At 41.9% G+C, this 19,651-nt stretch overlaps 1 protein-coding gene across 3 annotated transcripts in view; it reads right to left on the reverse strand.

Moving 5' to 3' along the window:
* Positions 1–2,187: 2,187 nt before the first annotated feature.
* Positions 2,188–19,651, reverse strand: part of LOC120552322 (cadherin-12-like) — a 117,984-nt gene continuing 100,520 nt past the window's right edge. For all 3 annotated transcript variants that reach the window (XM_039790260.1, XM_039790262.1, XM_039790261.1), the window contains 4 exons: positions 16,692–16,813; positions 10,154–10,271; positions 7,102–7,353; positions 2,188–3,905 (listed from right to left, as the gene is read on the reverse strand). In XM_039790260.1, coding sequence (XP_039646194.1) covers positions 3,394–3,905; positions 7,102–7,353; positions 10,154–10,271; positions 16,692–16,813 — 1,004 coding nt within the window. In that variant the 3' untranslated portion in view covers positions 2,188–3,393. The remainder of the gene's footprint in view (positions 3,906–7,101; positions 7,354–10,153; positions 10,272–16,691; positions 16,814–19,651) is intronic.

A 19,651-nucleotide genomic window follows, 5' to 3' on the forward strand; every position in this document is an offset into this window, starting at 1 on the left:
TGAACTGTGACCGATGGAGGAGCATCTTGGCAGCAGGGATTTAAACCTTTAACTGAAAATGTCTGGTGTCTAAAGTGTGGGTGTAATTTGAAATAGTAAAAGATGATCCAAAGTAAGATGCAAGTTGTGTGCCACCGCCCGATACAGGAGCACAGCCGTGATCCAGTGGGCAGCCCACGGCATGATCCGTCCGCCCCGGTGATCACCAAATCCTGCACACCAGACCAGCAAGCAGCGGCAATATATGCAATGAGGCAACGTTTGCGTTTGTGGCAGAAAAACATTATGACAAGAGGATTGTAAAAGAAGAATAGAGCACGCGCGGCAGGACAGACTTTGGCTCTGTGCGCTCCGCTTTTTGTCACCGGGGGCACGTGAAGCTGCTGTCTGCTTGACAGGCGGCGCGCTCCAAACCTCTTTCAATTAATCTTCTACACCCCTGCAACACTTATACAAAAATATGCTACTCATTTTATGTCTGTGTCCTAATTGGTTGCATGTTATTGCTCATTATTTTTGTATATATATATATAATATTTTTATTTTGGTGAGGACAGTTTCCATTATTTCTCAAGTTTGTTTCATGCTGATATATGTCTTCTCTTATGAGCTAACTCACTCATCTTTCTTTTGAAAATGTGACTACATTGTTGGTGGCAGTAACAGACCACCGTAACCAATACAATAAGGGATTGTACGGCTGTAGGAAGTTCCGTTAGGTCACTCTTGTTGCAATTCCTTCTGCCTGCAAGGGTCATAGATTACTTAATGTCCATTCAAACACTTCAGCACACATTTACTGAAGAAAGCGGAATCGCTTCACATCCATCGGTAGAGCTTCAGCATTGTATGTCACTGACTGCTTTGGCTTTCATCCCGACTTCCATTATGTCGTCACCAGACCTTGGCAAAAAAAGGTCTGAGCTACTCCATTCAATGACTGGGAAATAGGGTAATTTTGATACCTTACTGAAGCCTATGTGTTACTTGTAATTCTTGCACCTTGATTGCCTTTTTTATCAGCATGGGTATGTTTAGCCGAATCCGGAAACACTTCATTTAAAAGCCTTTATTTTTTGATTGGTCCGAAGAAAAACAATCAACTGTAAAGTAGCCCAAATTCATTTATCTCTTCCATAAAGGTTGTGCTGTCTTGTTAGCGAGATTTAGGACAAAAGTTCACATGCAATGCATGCAGTGCAATTCACATTATTTGATTATATGTCATTTGATGGAGAATATGAAAGATAGGGACTGAAGATTTGGGAAGATTTTGGGGTCCCCTGCTGGAGCTGCTCCCCCCGCGACCCGACACCGGATAAGCGGACGAAGATGGATGGATGGATGGATGGATGGATGGGACTGAAGATTACTTTTCTTTTACAGTAAAATGACATGCAGGTAATGTTTACCATGGTCACCATTGTAGTTTAGCATGCTAACACGGTAAAGGCTAATGGGATATAAAAACCTTTGGACATTGGAAATTGAAGGTTTGACCTGATTATGGGGCTGGATTAAATGTGAGGGCATCACAGACATTCAGCAATTCATTCAGTGGATAACATGAGTATCTGTACCAAAGTTTCTCACAACCCATTCAAAAGTTGTCATAGTTGGACAGAATTGTCCAATGGTGGCTCTAAAGGAAATGTCAGTGACCACTAAATTCATTTAGGTACATTTTCTAGGAGCCATGAATGTCTGGACCAAATGTTTTGCCAATTCATCTGGTAGATGTTAAGAAATGTAACTTCATAATTAATACATTTGACCAGCTGCTGGTGCTACATCAAGAGTCATGAGATCACCAAAGTAATTAGGATTCATCCTCTAGGGCCGTTTGGTTATTTGTGTGGCAGTCTATATTTGTTGAGATAATTTACTGTTGACCAAGGTGGTAGGCCAACAGACCAACATTTCTGATCTGTATTGAGATTACATGTTGTCCCGAACCCAAATGTTGTGTTTCCTGCTTTAAGCAGACACATCAATGCAACAGCTCTCTCCAGAAATATTGTTTTACGTTTCTACAATTCCACTTTATGTACCGATCAGCTCTAGAGTGCTTTGCCCTATTCATACTACTTGCAGACAGCCTCAGTACAGTATTTTTTTAATGCAGTGGTGGATTAACTTTAAATATTAGATCATACGTAATGTGAGCCAAATAAGTGAACACAGAAGGGAACTTCTCCAAGTGTGGTTTATTTAAGAAAAAGGTGTTTATTACATGACTGAACTGCAGTATTTAGCCCTAATAAATTTTTTTACAACTCTAGTACAAGTCTATTCACAGGACCCACCTAACAGAAACATACATTTTCATGTGGGCCTTTTAATTACAAAAATCCCTTGTGTGTCTCCAAAATAAAAAATACAGATTGATGACTGAGAGATAAATAGATAAATACACAATAATCAAATCAAACTCAATCAGCCAATAAATAAATAGAAGAATAAATAACATTCACAACATCTTTGGCCAAACTCGGGCCACTTCATTGTCCCCACAGACTTGACATTGGTCTTGGTAGATGCCTCAGCCAGTCAGAGCACAGTATGCTGACTGAATAAGCTTAACCTGTGGGGTTGTAAGGATCAACACTGGATATGTGGCATGAAATAGCAAGTGAAAGAACAATTATATTGAGGCACTTTTAAGGATGTTCTAGGAAATGACAACATTTCCATATATATGCGTATTCCCCAAGAGGAAACAAAACGTAAGACAAGAACATTCAATTGAAAGGTAATTGAATGGCTGCTTGGCTCATCTAATCATGTTTCCTTATGTTCCATTTTCTTCTTTTTTTTTTTACAATTTTGGGACTGAGCATGGTAAAGCACTAGCCTGAAAATCCAGACCCAAATCCGAAAGATTAAGGGTCTGGCATTGAGTAATGAAAATGGCCCAACTCGAGGGGCCGCACCAAGCATGCATTTGAAAATCTCACTGCACGCTATTGGATAACACTACGACCAATCACAAAAAAAACACGGGGTGACGAATCCAGAGCCCCGTACGCTTAGCTACCAGCGGAGCTAACTGGTAGATTAAACTGTGGCCCGCCTATATCAGATACGCCGATGTGATTGGTGCAGCTCGGCTACAAGGGCATAGTTAATGAGCATCATTACTCAATGCCAGAGTGACTCGCTGAGCAAATTCAAATTGTGCTCTCGCAAGAACTCTGGATTTCCAGGGTAGTAAAGTACCACATAAAATAGAAAACGGTGAGCTGGAAAAAAGATGAAAACAGATAACATGGGAGGAAAACAATGGTAAAACGTGTGTGTGTGTGTGTGTGTGTGTGTGTGTGTGTGTGTGTGTGTGTGTCGCCAACCAAAAGAACATTGTTACGTATTTGCTTTTCGAGTCTGTGAAAAACATCAATGTGTGTTCTCCGTGGTGGTTGAGTCCGACTGAGTTTCTGACTGTTCCCCAAATATCCCTGCTAGTGTCTTAAAGCGGGGGCCCCAGTCATTGAGGTAATCATAGTCCTCCTCGAGGTCTACGGCGAGGGACTCGATGGAGCTTAGCGACTCGGCCACAGAGCCGTCGCCCTCGTAAGCGTACGTGGCCAGGGAGTCATAGGGCGGTGCCGAGTTGTCCACGTCGTGCTCTTTCAGACGCTGGTTGATGAAATCTCGGATGTCGGCGCTGTCCTGAGAGACGGGCGGCCTGGGACCTCTCTTCATCTCAGGTTTGATGTCCCTGCGGAACAGGTTCTCTTTGACAACCTTAGGATTGCGAAGCGTCCCCATGTCAAATGCGTGCGTGTCCTCCTCTCCCCCTCCTTCGTCGTCATAGTGGATCACATTATCCCGGATGTCCTCCTTGGACGACATGAGAGTTTCCTTTTTCTTTTGCCGTCTCAAGCCCACATAGAGGACCACGATTACTGGGGGAACAAATTGAATGCAGAATTACATGTTAGACTACTGTCCACACACCCACATTACTCAGCCTTAAACATTTTCTGTCAGGAAAAGAGAGAATTTCGAGATGCCAAGACGTGATTTTTTTTGTTGTTGTTGTTGCTATGTTAGCATCATGGCTATAGGTATGGCAATGACGGTCGATCGGTTGGTCGGTCCACCCCTTAGGTCCAGCGTTTTTGGTCTGTAGTCAGCCAATTTTAGGATGGAATGCCATGGAATTTGATACAGATATTCATGTCCCCCCTCAGGATGAGTTTTAATGACTTTGGTACTGGCATTTCAACTAGCACCACCAGCCGGTCTTAAAGATGCAGCCTCAGTCGTACGTTGTGTCAATGTAAGTTAGAATACTGATGTTGACACAGCCTCAAAAATACTCCATCGTAGCTGGTTTACATGTAACCAACAGTATGTATTAGCAGAATTGCAATGATGTAGTGAAATCCTGCTTGACACTGAGATAAAGAAAGTTAAATCCATTGAAACTATCATAAGTTACCTTGACATCTAAAACACAGTTTTCATCCACATTTGGCCCAGTTTAACCTGCGAATCAATGCCTTCAGGGAACTGAATTGCTTTTGTTGGCTCGGAGCAAATAATGTGGGCTGGCAGCATTACATACTTAGAATAGATAGCACATGAACTATAAGCACTGTTTGAAAAAAATACCACTGAGAATAGACCCAAAGCACACCGTTTACTGTTTTATCATGCAACCCTTCAGACGTTGCTTGCGGTTCTGCACGTTACACACTGTAGTGCCACAGTGTGATTTTCAAAACATAATATATAATAATAATATATATATAATGAATATAATAAGTAATTTACTTCTCTTTCTTTCCTCTTGCAGTGCAATCTGTCTCCCTCTCTCTCTGTCTCCTCTGTGAAATATGCAGTAAAATGTGTTTTTCCTCTGGGTTTTTAATATACAGTTGCATCTAGGCAGAAGAGCAATGGCTAGTACAAAACTGGAGTCATTCAGGTGAAAGAGTCCAATAAATACATGAAAGTATACTTAAGTAGGTCTCTTCCTTTCATCCTTGCTGTATCACGTTTCCTTTCAGCCTCCCTTAACTCCCAAACGATTTCATCTACCTGTGTACAGTGTGCCAGCTCCCCCCAGTGGCACCTACGTAGACTTCAACAACAGTCGGCTATTGTAGGACACAGTGGCTGAGCGCAGCTTGTCGCTGGGTGCAGTCAATCCACATCAGTTTGTAAGAGACAGCAATGCAGATGAAAGTCTCTGCACCGGTCGGTTTAATTTACCTCATCATTCCTTCGCACACGACAACTGGGTCATCCTGACTCAAATCCGGCAGAGGAACTAAGTGGCTCTATGGAAATGTTCTCGGTGTGAGTTCTGATTTTCTCTGCCACTTTCCTTCTCAGGGACAGCATGAGAGTTTGGCGTTAGCCTCAGCCTTGGGGGCGAGTCGACTTGGAGCTTTGAAGACATTCCTCTCACATGCAGTGAACACACCAACACTACAGCACACCACTACAGTGGACTGTGTGCTTTCATGTTCCCTCACATGTAAAACAATGAAATCCAAGCTGATTTTTTTTTTTTTTTTTTTTACATGAATACATTCATGAAGGTAATGAAAAAGGATTTATGATGAAGCATAGCTGGAATATAACAGTGCTGAACTACATGTTAGAGAGAGAAAGAGAAATGTAAATACAGCTCAATTCAGAGGTCATGGCCACCTTTGACTTCCACTGTAAAATACGAACATCTTTAACAACCGACCATCCCCATATTCATAATTCAGAAAATGATCCCATAAACCTACATTTACATCCTCCCTGCTATGTAGATGAGTTTGGACATTAATAGCAGAGAATTAAGGAGGAGTTTTACAACCATGACCTTGTGTGGAATGTAAAAGCTGTAGCCTGCGAAGCAGCCACAGGGCAGCAAGATTGGATTTAGTTTATAGAGCCAAGAGTCCCTCCCTCTACTCTTGAACGTCTCATTGAATGACCAAATTCATATGCGTTCTATAATTAACTGCGGACATTCCTGGAGAGATGCCAGACCAAGTGTCACGGTCAGCTCAGCCAGTTTGGATTCAGGTGTTGTCAAAAATAGCATGAAATTGAAATACAGTAGATCTAGCCGTTTAGATTTGTATTTCAGGTGTTCAGCTTAGTGCAGTGTTGTAGTACTCGAGACTGTTCTCAAGACCACTTTTTGAAGGTCTTGACTTGGAATCGACTGCATTTTTAGTCTGTCTTGTCTCGTCTCATATAAAGAGGACTCTGGACTACAACTGCCTTTTGATTATTTTATCAAGGCATTTCTCATGATACACGTGTGGCAATAAAAGAGGTGAATGAAGAACAATCTTAATGGTTTTTCTGTGGGTGTTTTATTTTATGGAAATGTAAATCTTTCAGATCAATATGAGGAGTGCCTAGGATTAGCATTTTCCACGTTATCATGTCATGCAGTGTGGGACGCGCACTGGTCTGGGTTGGTCTTGACTCGGTCTCGCCCTGCCTTGGTCTTGGTATTGACTCAGTCTCAACCCCGCAAAGTCTTGATCTTGTCTCGGTCCCGATACACTCTGGTCTTGGCGATGACTTGCTCTCGGTTTAGGTTGGCTTGATCACAGCACTGGCTCAGTGTCTTACAATAAGCTTGAACTTTGACATCACAAGCCAATCAATACCTAAAAACTGCACCAGGGAGAGATTTCAAATCTAAACCAAACTGTCAATCGAAATTATGAAGAAGTTGAGACGAAGCACACATGCTGGTTTGGACAAAGTAGTAGTATAAACATTTCATTTCAGAAGGTTATTGAAGTTATTGCTCATAATGTACATGTTCTCGTTAACTTTAAAGAAAGACCATATCACGAGCAAAGGTTAAACAAGTGTCATATTCTTCTCTAATGATAATTCAGAAAAGCACACAGCTCACTGAGATAAAATGTAATCCTAATTTCTGGAAGATAAAAGATACATTATAATCTCTCACCCAGTTGGAGCTGCCAAAGTGTGCACATTTTAAGTGTTTAAGATCAGGGCTGTAGCACTAAGGCAATATATATAACAACTCCCTGTTTCCTGTATGATTATCAAGGATGCAATGCTACAATGGAGAATTTTTACAAGCCATAAGACAACAGGTCTCACCTAACAGGATGATGATACACAGAAGGATGGCGATCAGAGCTCCAGTGCTGAGACCCACGGGAAGAAAGATGGCCTCAGCGCTGCAAGTTAGCAGGGAACCGTCTGCTTCGCAGCCACATACGCGGATGGTCAGGGTGCCGGTGCTGCTCTTAGGAGGGTAGCCATTATCGTCAATCACCACAGGAAGGAAATAGATCTCGTGCAAACGCCGTCTAAAGCCACTCCGCTTTGTCACAATTCCAGCTGTGTTGTCTAGAGGGAGGGGAAAAATCAAAAAGAAATCAAAAAGAAATCTTCAAAACAGCCGTTGAGCTTTTGAGAGGGTATGTAGTCTTAGATTAAAAGAGTCGTCCAAATTTGCATGGGGAGGCCTGAAGTAGTGCAGCAAGTGCTTTTTCCTTGATCTATAAAAGTTAGATAGTGTTCTGACCAAAGCAAAAAAAAAAAAAAGGGGTTCCACCCAGTATAACCTCACATCAATCAGCCAATCCTCTGAGCTACATTACAAGTCTGGAGGTCCAAGTATGAGAAAGATAAAACTTTTCAATGTCTGATATCTCGTTATGTTTGATATGGAATCCTCTACAAATGTGCCTCTCTGAATGTGATGAGAATCTGCAACGTATCAAAGAGTTGTCTTATCAAAGCTCTCACCATTTTACACCGCTTTCCGTAAAAGCGGACAGAGCCTAACCGCATCCAAGTACATCATTCCCTGAAACACTGCAAAGCGTTTTTCTGTCTACCTGCACTGTGGGATATTGTAATGTTGTTATCTCTGAGTGCAGGCAGCATCACTCCAGAGAAACAGCAGATTAGCAATGAGAGATAATAGATCAAATAAATAAATAAATAAATAAATGAAAACACACAAAGGGAACAACTCGGGAAGACAGCAGTAGGTGTGAGAACGGGGGAGTGGAATAGAGGTCGACAACGTACGCAACGAAGAGGGAACGTGTCACGTCGGACCTGCCTGGTTCTGTCTGCTACCGCTAGGCTGTCTGACCCCTGTCAAGTCCGGTTTGTTCCGCTGACGAAGCCTGGCACTTTTTCTTGACAGGAGGTCAGGCATTTTAGCACACCTTGCATGTTGCACAACTGTGATGTTGTTTGTGCTCTCTCTCTCTCTCTCTCTCTACCTCTTTTGCCAAACCTGTCCATGGTGCCTGTGGTGTTTGTGTTTCCTTGTCCCTGCCTATCAGATCGCACTCCGTATCTGGAGAGTGTGTGCTCGCAGGGCCTCTGGCAGCCAGGAAACTGCAAGACAGTGTGTCCAAACGGTAAAAAACTGGATCAGAGGTTCAGACCTGGGCTTGTCAAGGATAGTGAATGCATTCGTCTCCCTGGCCTCATCCTGCCATGTCCCACTTTTCATTACCCGTCTTCCTGGTTAGACTTCAAAGAGCTCGGCCAGTGCGCGCTGCAGAGTGTCATATATGCCCTTATCATAAGACAACGTCTGACTGCATGCGTTACAGACATGCCACTCGTATAAGCTCTGGGAAACACACTTTTTAAATAGCAAATGATTTATCTTGAGAGGGGGGGTTGTCCTCATTCCAAACTAATTGCATGTAGAGATTGGACGGCAGCTGTTGAGATGTAATCAATAATGGTTCTACTCGCTGGATTTTTGTGCCACCAAATTCAACTATTATTAATATACTATGTAAGGGAAAATGTAGAGCGAGCGGTTCATTATTGCGAAATAAATATGATGCAGGGCCCTGATGCGAAGCAGCTATTACCCAAGTGCTTACTAAAGAAATCAATAATTTGACACATACATATGATTTATAAATGATTTTTTAAGAGTCTATGAGCAGAACTGCTTCCACAGAAACGGTCTGTTATTCATAGCAGCGGCTTGCTATTTAGAAGTAACGTATATGGGTAGTGTAGAAGTTATATTTGTGCATGTTGCAAAAGAAGCTGTGTGAAGAAGCTCATTGAGGAAGTGGTTCAAGGAAATGTCACTGACGCATAGAAGGTTAGGTAATTAACCTAAAGCCGTTAACTATAGTTTAAGCCTTTATGGCATAAGAGTGCATTGTGTACTAGACAGATAAGCAGAAACACAGGAAAGGTAGTTAAAGTTACAGAACAAACAAGGAGATTGCACCACACTAGACCCCAACCTTGTGTGTGTGTGTGTGTGTGTGTGTGTGTGTGTGTGTGTGTGTGTGTGTGTGTGTGTGTGTGTGTGTGTGTGTGTGTGTGTGTGTGTGTGTGTGTGTGTGTGTGTGTGAGAGAATGTGTTTGTGAAGATGACAGTTTTTGCCTAGCAACAAGAAGACACCCCCCTGTGAGGAGAGAATAAAAATTGAAAGGAGAGGATAGATGAGCGTTCACTTCAGACGAGATCTTGGTGGACCAGCTCTGATTTAATGTATGTTGCCAGGGAAACTCATTTTTGGCTCCCGATATGACATTACATATATTATAATAAACCTTGATATTAGGACTGATGATAATAGTGGGTTCACTGATGCAGCCCAGTCAGTTCAGAGCCTTGTCGTCAAAAAGATAATCCCAAATGATTGTACCATTTGCAACAAATGCAAATTCTTTACGCTCATGAAAAAACCTTAGAAGATTCTAACAAAAATATGAAGTTATTGTAGAATGCCACATTTGACCAATCAGAATTGAGTATTCAACAAAGCCATCTCATGAAGTTGATTTTTTTTTTTACTATAAAGGCCACTTTCCATATCATTTACAAATAGTTCACAGTTGTTTGTTGTTGTCAGTTATTTATTTAAAGTAAAGTAAGTTTATTTACCATCCGCATTCTTTCTAAGAAACTGTACTTGTGTATCATTTCTTTATCACTCACATTGCTTTATTGTAATTTGTCAGTGTAAATAGCAACTTTTCAATGCTGAGTGATGTGGTTTCCATAGTTTAGAAAGTTAAAGCTGCATGATTAGGATAATAATTGTGATTAGGTGACATCTGAGAGAATATTGTAAAAACAAAAAAAAACAATCAGCTGTTTCGTACAGTAGTGATTTTGCTATGTTACCTTAACATAGGATACACTTACTTCCAAAGTCCCGGATGGTGAAATTCTTGTTTATCATGTCTTCCTTTGGTGATTTGAAGGAGAACTGTTGTCCAGCCGTCGGTAGATCCTGGTCTTTTGCACTGAAAGTCTGAATCACCTGTTAAAAATGAAAATAAAAATCATGTTCTTTGATTATGGAAAAAAAAAAGGAAGGCATTCATCTCTCACTTTTAGTTTTACTTTTACCGGTACATTTGTTGAAGACTGGTAACCCTTTTATCTACACATTTGGATTTGCACAGTTGGAAGGTTTGGTTACACTTTACTTGAAGGTATCTACATAAGAGTGACATGACACTGCCAAGAATGTGTCATAAACAGTATAAACAAGTCATAAACGTTTATGACATAACGCTTCTTTTAGTAAGTCATTCAGTTTTTGTCATGACAAGTTATGGTTAGGGTTAGGCAGTGTCATGTCACTCTTATGTAGATACCTTCAGAGTAAAGTGTTACCGAAGGTTTTCATTGTGAGTGGTTGTTTCCATGTCAAATGTTTGTTTTGAACAGAACATAAAACTCCTACAGTTCAAATTGTTTTTGGCAGAACAAATGTGAAATTATTCAACACTGAACAGAAGTGCCAACTAGTCCTGAACCGACTGCACGTCAGACCTGTCAGCGCTGAAACAAGGCAGTGAACTGTTCTCTCGGTAGTTTTGGATACAGTCGCTGAGCACTTGATTTATAACGTGTTCAAATTTCTGGATCACGTCAACACACAGAGTGATGGACTAAGATAATTCCGAGCTGCTGGAGCTTGTTCAAGGGTTAGGGTTAGCAGTTGTTTTATATTGTTCTGATACTACAGTACATCTTCTCAGAGCACAGGGCCAACTCCAATTGCATTCCCGAAGTAACCCACAATAAAACAAGAAAAAGACACAATTTTATAAATCCAACACCTACATACAGTACATCTGCTACAGCACAACAACAAACTGGATGACTTATATGTGTAAAATGTGTAAAAGCATTTACTGAAACAACCACTGACTTTTCCACCCCGCTACACACAGACTGCTGATTCAGCTGCCTCTGTACCAGACTGCGGACGGCTTTCTACTTTCCCCCCTGCCTCCCCCCCAGGCGTCTCAGAGCTTTGTCTGAAACCGGCTGTCCTGACAGCCCATCTGTGCTACCAGTCTGCTCTGCCCCCCCGCACGCTGGGCTTGACCTGCTGCAGACCTGATGCCTCGGCCCTGATGCATGCAGGAGCCACCAATCAGCCTCCCTGCCCTGTTTCATCACCTCGGCTATGTTGCTCTTCTTCTCTTTTCCCCCTCTCACGATGATCCCTACAGAGGAGTAAACCTGACACCAGGTGGGATGAGTGCTCCGTTGTATTCCCGACAGCAGCTGTACAATTCGCACCATTGATTTCCAGCGAACAAATTAGCTTACAATTACTTTCACTTGAATTTAATCGATCAATCTTTTTTTATGTCAGTAAATAAGTTATGTCAGAAATAATGGCTAACGTCAGTCAACATTTCCTACAAAATTATGTCTTTAAAAGATTTATTTTGCAGGGTGTCCCGGAGGAAGAGCAGTTAAGTCGCATACCATAAAGCTGCAGTGTCCTGTAAGGGAAATTATACAATTATACACATCATTATGTTTGAATATGTTTATTACACATAACCCTTGAACCCTACACTAACCCAGATGTCCTACATCTGTACCGCATGTGTAATCATGAATTATTTCTACTCCATGTAACATCGCTCGAGCAAACCTTTGCCTAATTGCTCTCGAGAGTGCTACAAATATAGCAAAAGGTTCCTGGGAAAGTGCATTCAGGACCGAAAGTCTGCTTGTGTTAGAATGTAACAACAAGCCGCCAACAGTAACCGTAAATCGAGAATAGACAGTTGCCACCAAGGGAAGCAGCCTCATCTTCGGAAAAGTCACGCATAGATCGAGCTTGACCCCTGGGAGTGCCAGCTAAGACTTTGGTTCAACGCATTGTCATGAACGGGTCCGTATCATATCGTACGAAAATGTGTGCGCACCAAAACATATGAAATCCTACGAAATTAGAAGACCGCTGGCTGGTCACATGACGCCGGGTGGTCACGTGACGCCGGCTGGCTACGAGCTCCATGATGTGGAGCGGCAGTTGCTATTTGTTTAAAGGTCCCATGGCATGAACATTTCACTTTATGAGGTTTTTTAACATTAATATGCGTTCCTCCAGCCTACCTATGGTCCCCCAGTGGCTAGAAATGGTGATAGGTGTAAACCGAGCCCTGGGTATCCTGCTCTGCCTTTGAGAAAATGAAAGCTCAGATGGGCCGATCTGGAATCTTCTCCTTATGAGGTCATAAGGAGCAAGGTTACCTCCCCTTTCTCTGCTTTGCCCGCCCAGAGAATTTGGCCCACCCATGAGAGAGAGACAGCATGGCTTTCAAACGAGAAAAGTGGCAGTTGGTCAAGGCCACACCCCCACCCTCCACCTTGCGCCCCCTCTTTACTCCTCAACAGCTACAGTGGGACTGGCTCTAGTGGCTGTAATTCTGCACCAAGGCTGAATTTCGGGAAAGAGACTTCAGATACAGTATTAGGGGACCACTAAGGTCTATATAAAAGAGACTTCAGATACAGTATTAGGGGACCACTAAGGTCTATATAAAAGAGACTTCAGATACAGTATTAGGGGACCACTAAGGTCTATATAAAAGCATCCAAAGAGCACCATGTCATGGGACCTTTAAGTAAGTTGTTTTACAGACCTCCATTGTGTCAGCAGTAGTTGGTGGTTCAGTTACCCAAAAATAGGTGACTTTGAGCCGGGTACAAAGCATCGCGAGCTGCCGGTCGATTTGGCGGACATTACGGTTAAATTTAGTCCACAAAATATGAGTGTTGTGCCTCAACGAAAGTTAGGAATAGGCACCAAAATGATAAGTGAAGATCAGGAAAAAGATTGTGGTTTGGATTAAAACACTCCTAAGAAACACTCATTTCCTGGGTGAAAGGCTTTAGTTTTCCCCGGGAATCAAACTCCGCTCCCTGGCCTGAAAGTCCTGTATGTTAACAGCCACCCATCCACTCCGACCTCCTCCCTACGCAGCCAACTGCATTCTTATACAGCGGCCGTCAATGTAGTGAATACAGCAAAAACAACGTGCAATGCTTACGAATTACAGTGCTTAACTTTTCGTAGCTTTTTGAACGGATGGTTCATGAGAAGAGGCTGTTTGGTTAGTTATTATCTGAAAGGCCAAGGTGATAAGAAAGCAGCGTGGCTGAAGGGAGGTTGACCTAAACAGGATGAGACAAGAGACTGGACCGCTCCAAGGTATTAAGGAGGAGAACAGCTTCTCTTGGGTGTGCACTTTTCAAACTTACTTTTGTCTTGTGTACCATGCTCTGAGCATTAATAAAGTGTGACAATACTGTATGAGATTTTTGTCTCGTTCTTTTTTGTCAGACTGGAATTGCAAAGTTGCTGAAACAGTCCCTGGTTTCGATCATCATCTTTGTTGCATGTCTAACCCCCCCCCCCCTCATTTCCTGTCAAACTATAATATTAACTGTCCAAAAAAAAAGGCAGAATACCAAACAATTGTATTGTGTCTGAACAACTACTAAAACTAAATCTAATTCATTTACAATAACCAGAATATGAGAAAAACTGAACAGATTGAATCTGCTAAATGTTTGGCATTTTTACGTAAGAAATTATAAATTAATAATCAAAACTCATTAATTATCTGTGAACTAAACAACTGATTATTCAACAAATGGTTTTAGCTTTTATAAAAACTCCTAATAAACAACACTAGATACTGGCCAGCCACCTCCACCACTGATATTCTGGCACTTACTTTAATAATAATAATAATAATAATAATAATTTATACTTTATTAATCCCACAAGGGAAATTACAATGTTTTCACTCTATTGTTATTATTATACACATTACACACAGGCCTGAATTGCACACACATTCTCAGTACCTATACATGCACTAATGGAGAGATGTCAGTGTGAGGGGGCTGCCCATGGAAAGGCGCCCCAAGCAGTTGAGGGTTCAGTGCCTTGCTCAAGAGCACCTTGGCAGTGGCAGAAGGTGAACTGGCACCTCTCCAGCTACCAGTCCGTCACCATACTTTGGTCCGTATGGGGACTTGAACCAACCCAACTCCCTACTGACTGAGCTACTGCCACCCACCCGAGTTTTGTTTGCACATCTCTTTGTCAACTTCTAGAATTGCTTAGTGATGTTTCTAAGTAACAATATATGTCTGATGATTCTTTAAATGCATATGAAAATATGTGTAAGTTATGACACTGTCTATCATCAGCTTCAAAGAAGAAGAAGAAGGAAGAAGGCATACTACTTACTACACTATTAATCCCTCAAGGGGGAATTCAATTTCCTCATCGTATATGGCATTAGCCTTTAAAAGCATGTTTGTTTAATGTTTTAATTACACTATTAATTATAAATACTGTGTAAGAAATGCTCCTTTTCATGGAATCAAAAGTGCTTCCCACCTCTCTTCGATCATAAGTGGAACTGTGGCTGCTGTAACTGCTTAATACTGGGTGCTATTGTACATGTCGAATGGCTTTAAGTGTATTCTGCTTTTGCTCTCAGCTGCATTGTAAATTAAGCTAGATAAGAGCGCCAGCTAAATGCTGTAAATGTAAATGTAATTATTCCACCATAACAAACTGATTCTGTGGGTTAGCATTTCAATGTGGCATTATAAAAAGCCTGTTAAAGGAAATACATTAAAGAGCGAGGAACACATAATACCACTGGCTGTCCTAAGTAATAAGGAACAAACTCTGCAGTAGTAAATATTCTTGTTTTATGTTTCCTTTGTGGTTGCTTTTTCTCATTTCACACTTGGCCAGGTGACCAGTCAGGACTCTGAGTATAATAAATAATAAAAAAATATATGCTGTATTACTTTGCCATAGCCATTTGTATTTGCAAATCTCAGTTTTAAGGTCTCAGGCCACTCTCTTCCCTGCTTCTCTCCACATTTAAATCAAAATAGTCAGTTGCTTTTCTTGATTGGCTATGTCCTGGTGATTGTGCCACACCGTGAGAAACTCCAAAACAAGTGGTTTGTATGTTTTTCCAGTGGTGTGCATGCACATAATCATCTAGGGAGAAGTGTGATGGATTTTTACAAGAGATGATGTGCAATTCTTTATCATCCACCATCTGTGCACAACACCTGGTGGAATCATGCTGTGGAAACACTGGAAGAAAGTGCATCTTCTGCACTAAAGGGCAAGGGAGGAGAGGAGGAGATAGGGAAGGAATAAGAAGAGATTAAAGTAAGGGAGTAAGGAAGAGAAGAGGAGATGCCTTTTGTATAGAGGGCACATATTGCACGATGATTGCAGCTGATATGAATAGAAGGCTGTGGCTGTCTAGCTGTCTGCACTTGTTTTCTGCCTTTTTTTTTTATTTAACTCTTTTTGTCTACTTTTTGTAGTTTTCAAAACGGGTTCAGGTAACTTTGGCAGAAGAGAGTGTGTTCATGTAGGATCCCAGCAGCTGATTGAAGGAAAAAAAGTTTCCAGGGCCTTTAAGAAAAATGCTGAATAGTTATTTTTGCATTTGGGATTTGTTTTGTAAAGAATCCAGCATCGAATTGGCCTCGGCACCATTCCTAAGTGTCTTGACTCAATCTTAAAGGCTGAAAACACGTCAAAAAGTCACAGACAACTTCATGTTCGGAAGACAGTGACGCCTTGGAATGCAGGGCACAGCCGTTGTTTTGATTGCAACAGGCCTGAGGACCAGTGAAAACATCCTCAATGTGATGAGGAGTCTACAGCGATTTGATAGACTGCCAAAGAAGCTGTTCCCGCAGAACGCTAACTGCATATAGATGCTGGTTAATGGGCTAATTTACAGGCACAGGTGGTTTACAATGCGCACAGGCAAATTCTCCACTGCATCTCAAATAGATCATCTGAAATGTACTCTAGGTTGCTGATATGCAAAGTGCTGCCGTGCTTTATGATTGCTTCTCCCGCTGAATCGAACTCTACGACACAATCAGCTCAAGATTTAGATTCAAACTCCGTGCTGAAAGGTTCTCTGCAAACTCCGTTGAAATAAAAGGTTTTATTCAAGTGACCTTGAGTTATAATGCTGGAAATCAACCTTCTGTTAGGTATCAACGTGAGAGTTAAATGTGTGTATTTACTGCAGTAATAGGGTGCTTCAAAAAGCAGAAAATCCCAATAAACTTTATCTCCACGCTCCTTCAGTTCAGTGTTTATTTCTGCCTGCCTCTTTGCCAGCGTTTATAGAAATCCACACCTTTCAGATTCAATTTAACACTTTTAGATAGTTTTCAACAACCACCTTGGAGCCATATTGGCTTCATTGGAGGATAGACAACACCCCGGTCAACAGTTGTCAACTCACTGAAAAATCAACACGTCTTAACACAAGAAAATGTTGCTGTGTTAAATGCCACGAACGCATCATGCGTGCACAGAAAGAGGCAGGGAAGGGAGGGAATGTGAAAGTACCTGTCCCACTTTGGCATTTTCGCACACAAAGGTCTCATATGGACTGGAGAGTTCCGGTGGGAACTCGTTGATGTCCAACACATGGACGGTGACGGCCACCCGACTGCTCAGAACTGGACTATCTGGAGGAGAAAACACGACATAGAAGTGTTTAAATAAAAGCACAAATGTGCACACTGTTACATGAATGCAGAAAAAAAATACAACATGGGAGTTTTTTTTTTTCACAGCACTGACATCATGTGGATATCGAAAGTACTACCATCATATGATGAGCCAAAGCATAAAGGTTTATCACTAGGATAGTCAAGTGGTTATAGAGGCTGTCATGCTCGAATGCCCAGTCGGAGTGTCCTTGAGCAGATGCTAACTGCTCGCCTGCTGCAAGTCGCTCTGGTTAAATGCGTCTGCTAGAAAACCCTTGATGTGTCTGGAACATGTTGATGCATAACTTGCACCCGTGTGCTGCTGTTTTATGGGGCTTTAGATTGATGATGTAATGGAGAATTAAATAAAAACACACAGTAAACGCACCCCGTGCGCTGCCTGCAAATAAAGCATGCCTCGAATTACGGAATATGGCTCTACAGAGAGAGTATTTTCTTCACAAGCTTTTTTTTTCTCAGGTTCTATTATGGGTTTTAGCCATAAGATGTGCCGCCCGTATTAATTATAGCGTGGAAGCCCCCTTGAGAGGGACCAACTTGAATCCAGGGTTGTTTGTTACAATGTTTCCACACGGCAGGGGCACAGTGGGGAAATGTTCTTTTTGTGCGAAAGCCCAAGTAAGGTAAACTTTATGGATTTGATGTGGGAATAGGCTTTGCTCTGCAGTAGGGGCTTAGTGTGCGCTTGTTTGTGTGAGTGCTAGTCCATGGGTGCATATGTGCGTAAGTTTGTGTGTAGGTGGGTGGTTTAGAAGAATGCAGGAGGGGGGGGGTCTCGAGGGGATTGGAGACACAGCCACAGCTCAGTTAGTAACCTGTCTCTGACCTTGATGGAAAAAGCAATCTTCCCACTGAAGTAAAAATGACACAGAGCATGGAATTTGTTGCTTTGCACCGACAATGATGCTCAGCCCGCAAAAATACTGATCTTTTCTGTCATCGAGGTGAATTCTTTGGCCTCTAAAAAGTTTGAACAACTTCATATCTTCTAGATCGACAAAATCTGTCAAATTTGACTTTGAAGTCCAAGGCTTATGGATACAAGGCTTTATCGTTACCCCCTCATCTCATCTCCAAAGCCCCATCTCCATAACTGTTGACTGCCTCCCAGTATGTCAGTGATATATCTTTCAGCCCACTAGATGGAGCAATGGTATAGTGATTATATTCAAATCTGACTTGTGTCAGCATTTCAGCCCAATGACAAATGCTCTATTTATTTTTATTGAAACAGAATTCTGCGTTGCTACAGAATGCATGATCAGTCAGCCATAAAGTTGCCTGCTTTATAATACTGCTTGGCTACTGGATATTACTTTTTGATTAGGCTCATTTTAATAAAAAACCAAGCAAGCGAGCAATCAACCACAAACCTATAAAAAAGAAAGATTTGCAGCAAAACAGAGATAGAAAGATTCCTTGTAGTTAGCAATCTTTTAAAAGTGCAACTGTGGACAGAAGTAAGCCTGCTCACAACACAAACTCCTCGGTAAGTGTGAAACTACACTCAATTTCTGTAAATAGATAATGTATGCTTCCTCACTGCATCCAGCCAAGGTTATTATTGCATTTAATAGATCCTCCCCTCTCGTTGACTTTTGGAAATTGCCACTGGGCTTTAATGCCAAAAAGCAAACCGTTAATCTAACCCTGGCTCTTATTTAGCAGGCCGTCTGCTGTGCACTGTGTCTCAGGAGAGCAGCAGAGACTGCTCTCATTTTGCTGCATGACTGCAGTGTCTAGCAACGACCGGACAGCTCTCTGAGGCTTTCTGAAGTGAACACTCTGCAACTCAGGTGTTGTGCTAATCATTGAAGAGAAAAAAAGGTCATTTTAGTTCAAGGAAAATGTCATCCGACAACTCATCTGGTTGGACATTTTCCTCCGGGTCATTGTAATGGCAAACAAAAGGTGTGGGTGGATAAATGTTAAAAAGCATTAGCAGCAAGGACACATGGTAGATGCAGATGCAGGTCAAATATGGAGGTCTGCAACAATTTACTATTTATTGAAAACCTGCTATGCAAGGCCAACTGCTCGAGACTGTAGAGAATTCAGAGCATTTTTTTTTTCTCTGCATGACCTCTCCTCCCACAATCCATAGTTACTGCGGGTTTTGAATGTATCTTGCTTCGTTGTTTATTGCTGGCCTTCGTGGTTTAAAACCAGAATTACAGACAGAAGACAACATCCCAACGATGATAATAGAATGCATCTCAGAGGAGCCGTTACAGCTATCCAATACTCAGAACACAACGTTCTGCCAAATCTCACACAAGGTCAAAAACCGATTCGAACTCTCTCAAGTTGGGACACCAACTCTGGGGGTGTTGGGTTTTTATCTCAATCCCTATGGCACCAGTGCAACCACTATTTTTTTTTTCTTTTTTTCAACCCAGGCTCTGGATGTGAATGTCTTGTTGTAAATAGTCTCTAGAGGGGAACCAGAGAGGGCAGAGGCCTGGATAAGAGGCTGACTTGGTGTGAGGTGATAAGAAAGGAGTGAAACACATGTGGCCGAGGGCAAGATGAATAGATAGAACTGTACTGCTTCACTCTTGTAGTCGCGACAGCAGCCATGATCTTGTACGCGTCGTTCATAAATGTTTTGTTTATGTTATATATCTCTGTTGTTAGGGTTAGCGCCCTCACCGTGGAGTGACAGTGCTGTTTTCTGCGAAACACTGTGACACATCTGTGAGTATTCTCAGCACTGTTTTGAGTGGTTAAATAAACCGCTTAATACAAGAACTTTAGCCTCGTCTCCGACTGGTAGTGGAACCGAACAGTGAG

This window comes from Perca fluviatilis, chromosome 22 (genome assembly GCF_010015445.1).
Source record: "Perca fluviatilis chromosome 22, GENO_Pfluv_1.0, whole genome shotgun sequence".
Lineage (NCBI taxonomy): Eukaryota > Metazoa > Chordata > Actinopteri > Perciformes > Percidae > Perca > Perca fluviatilis.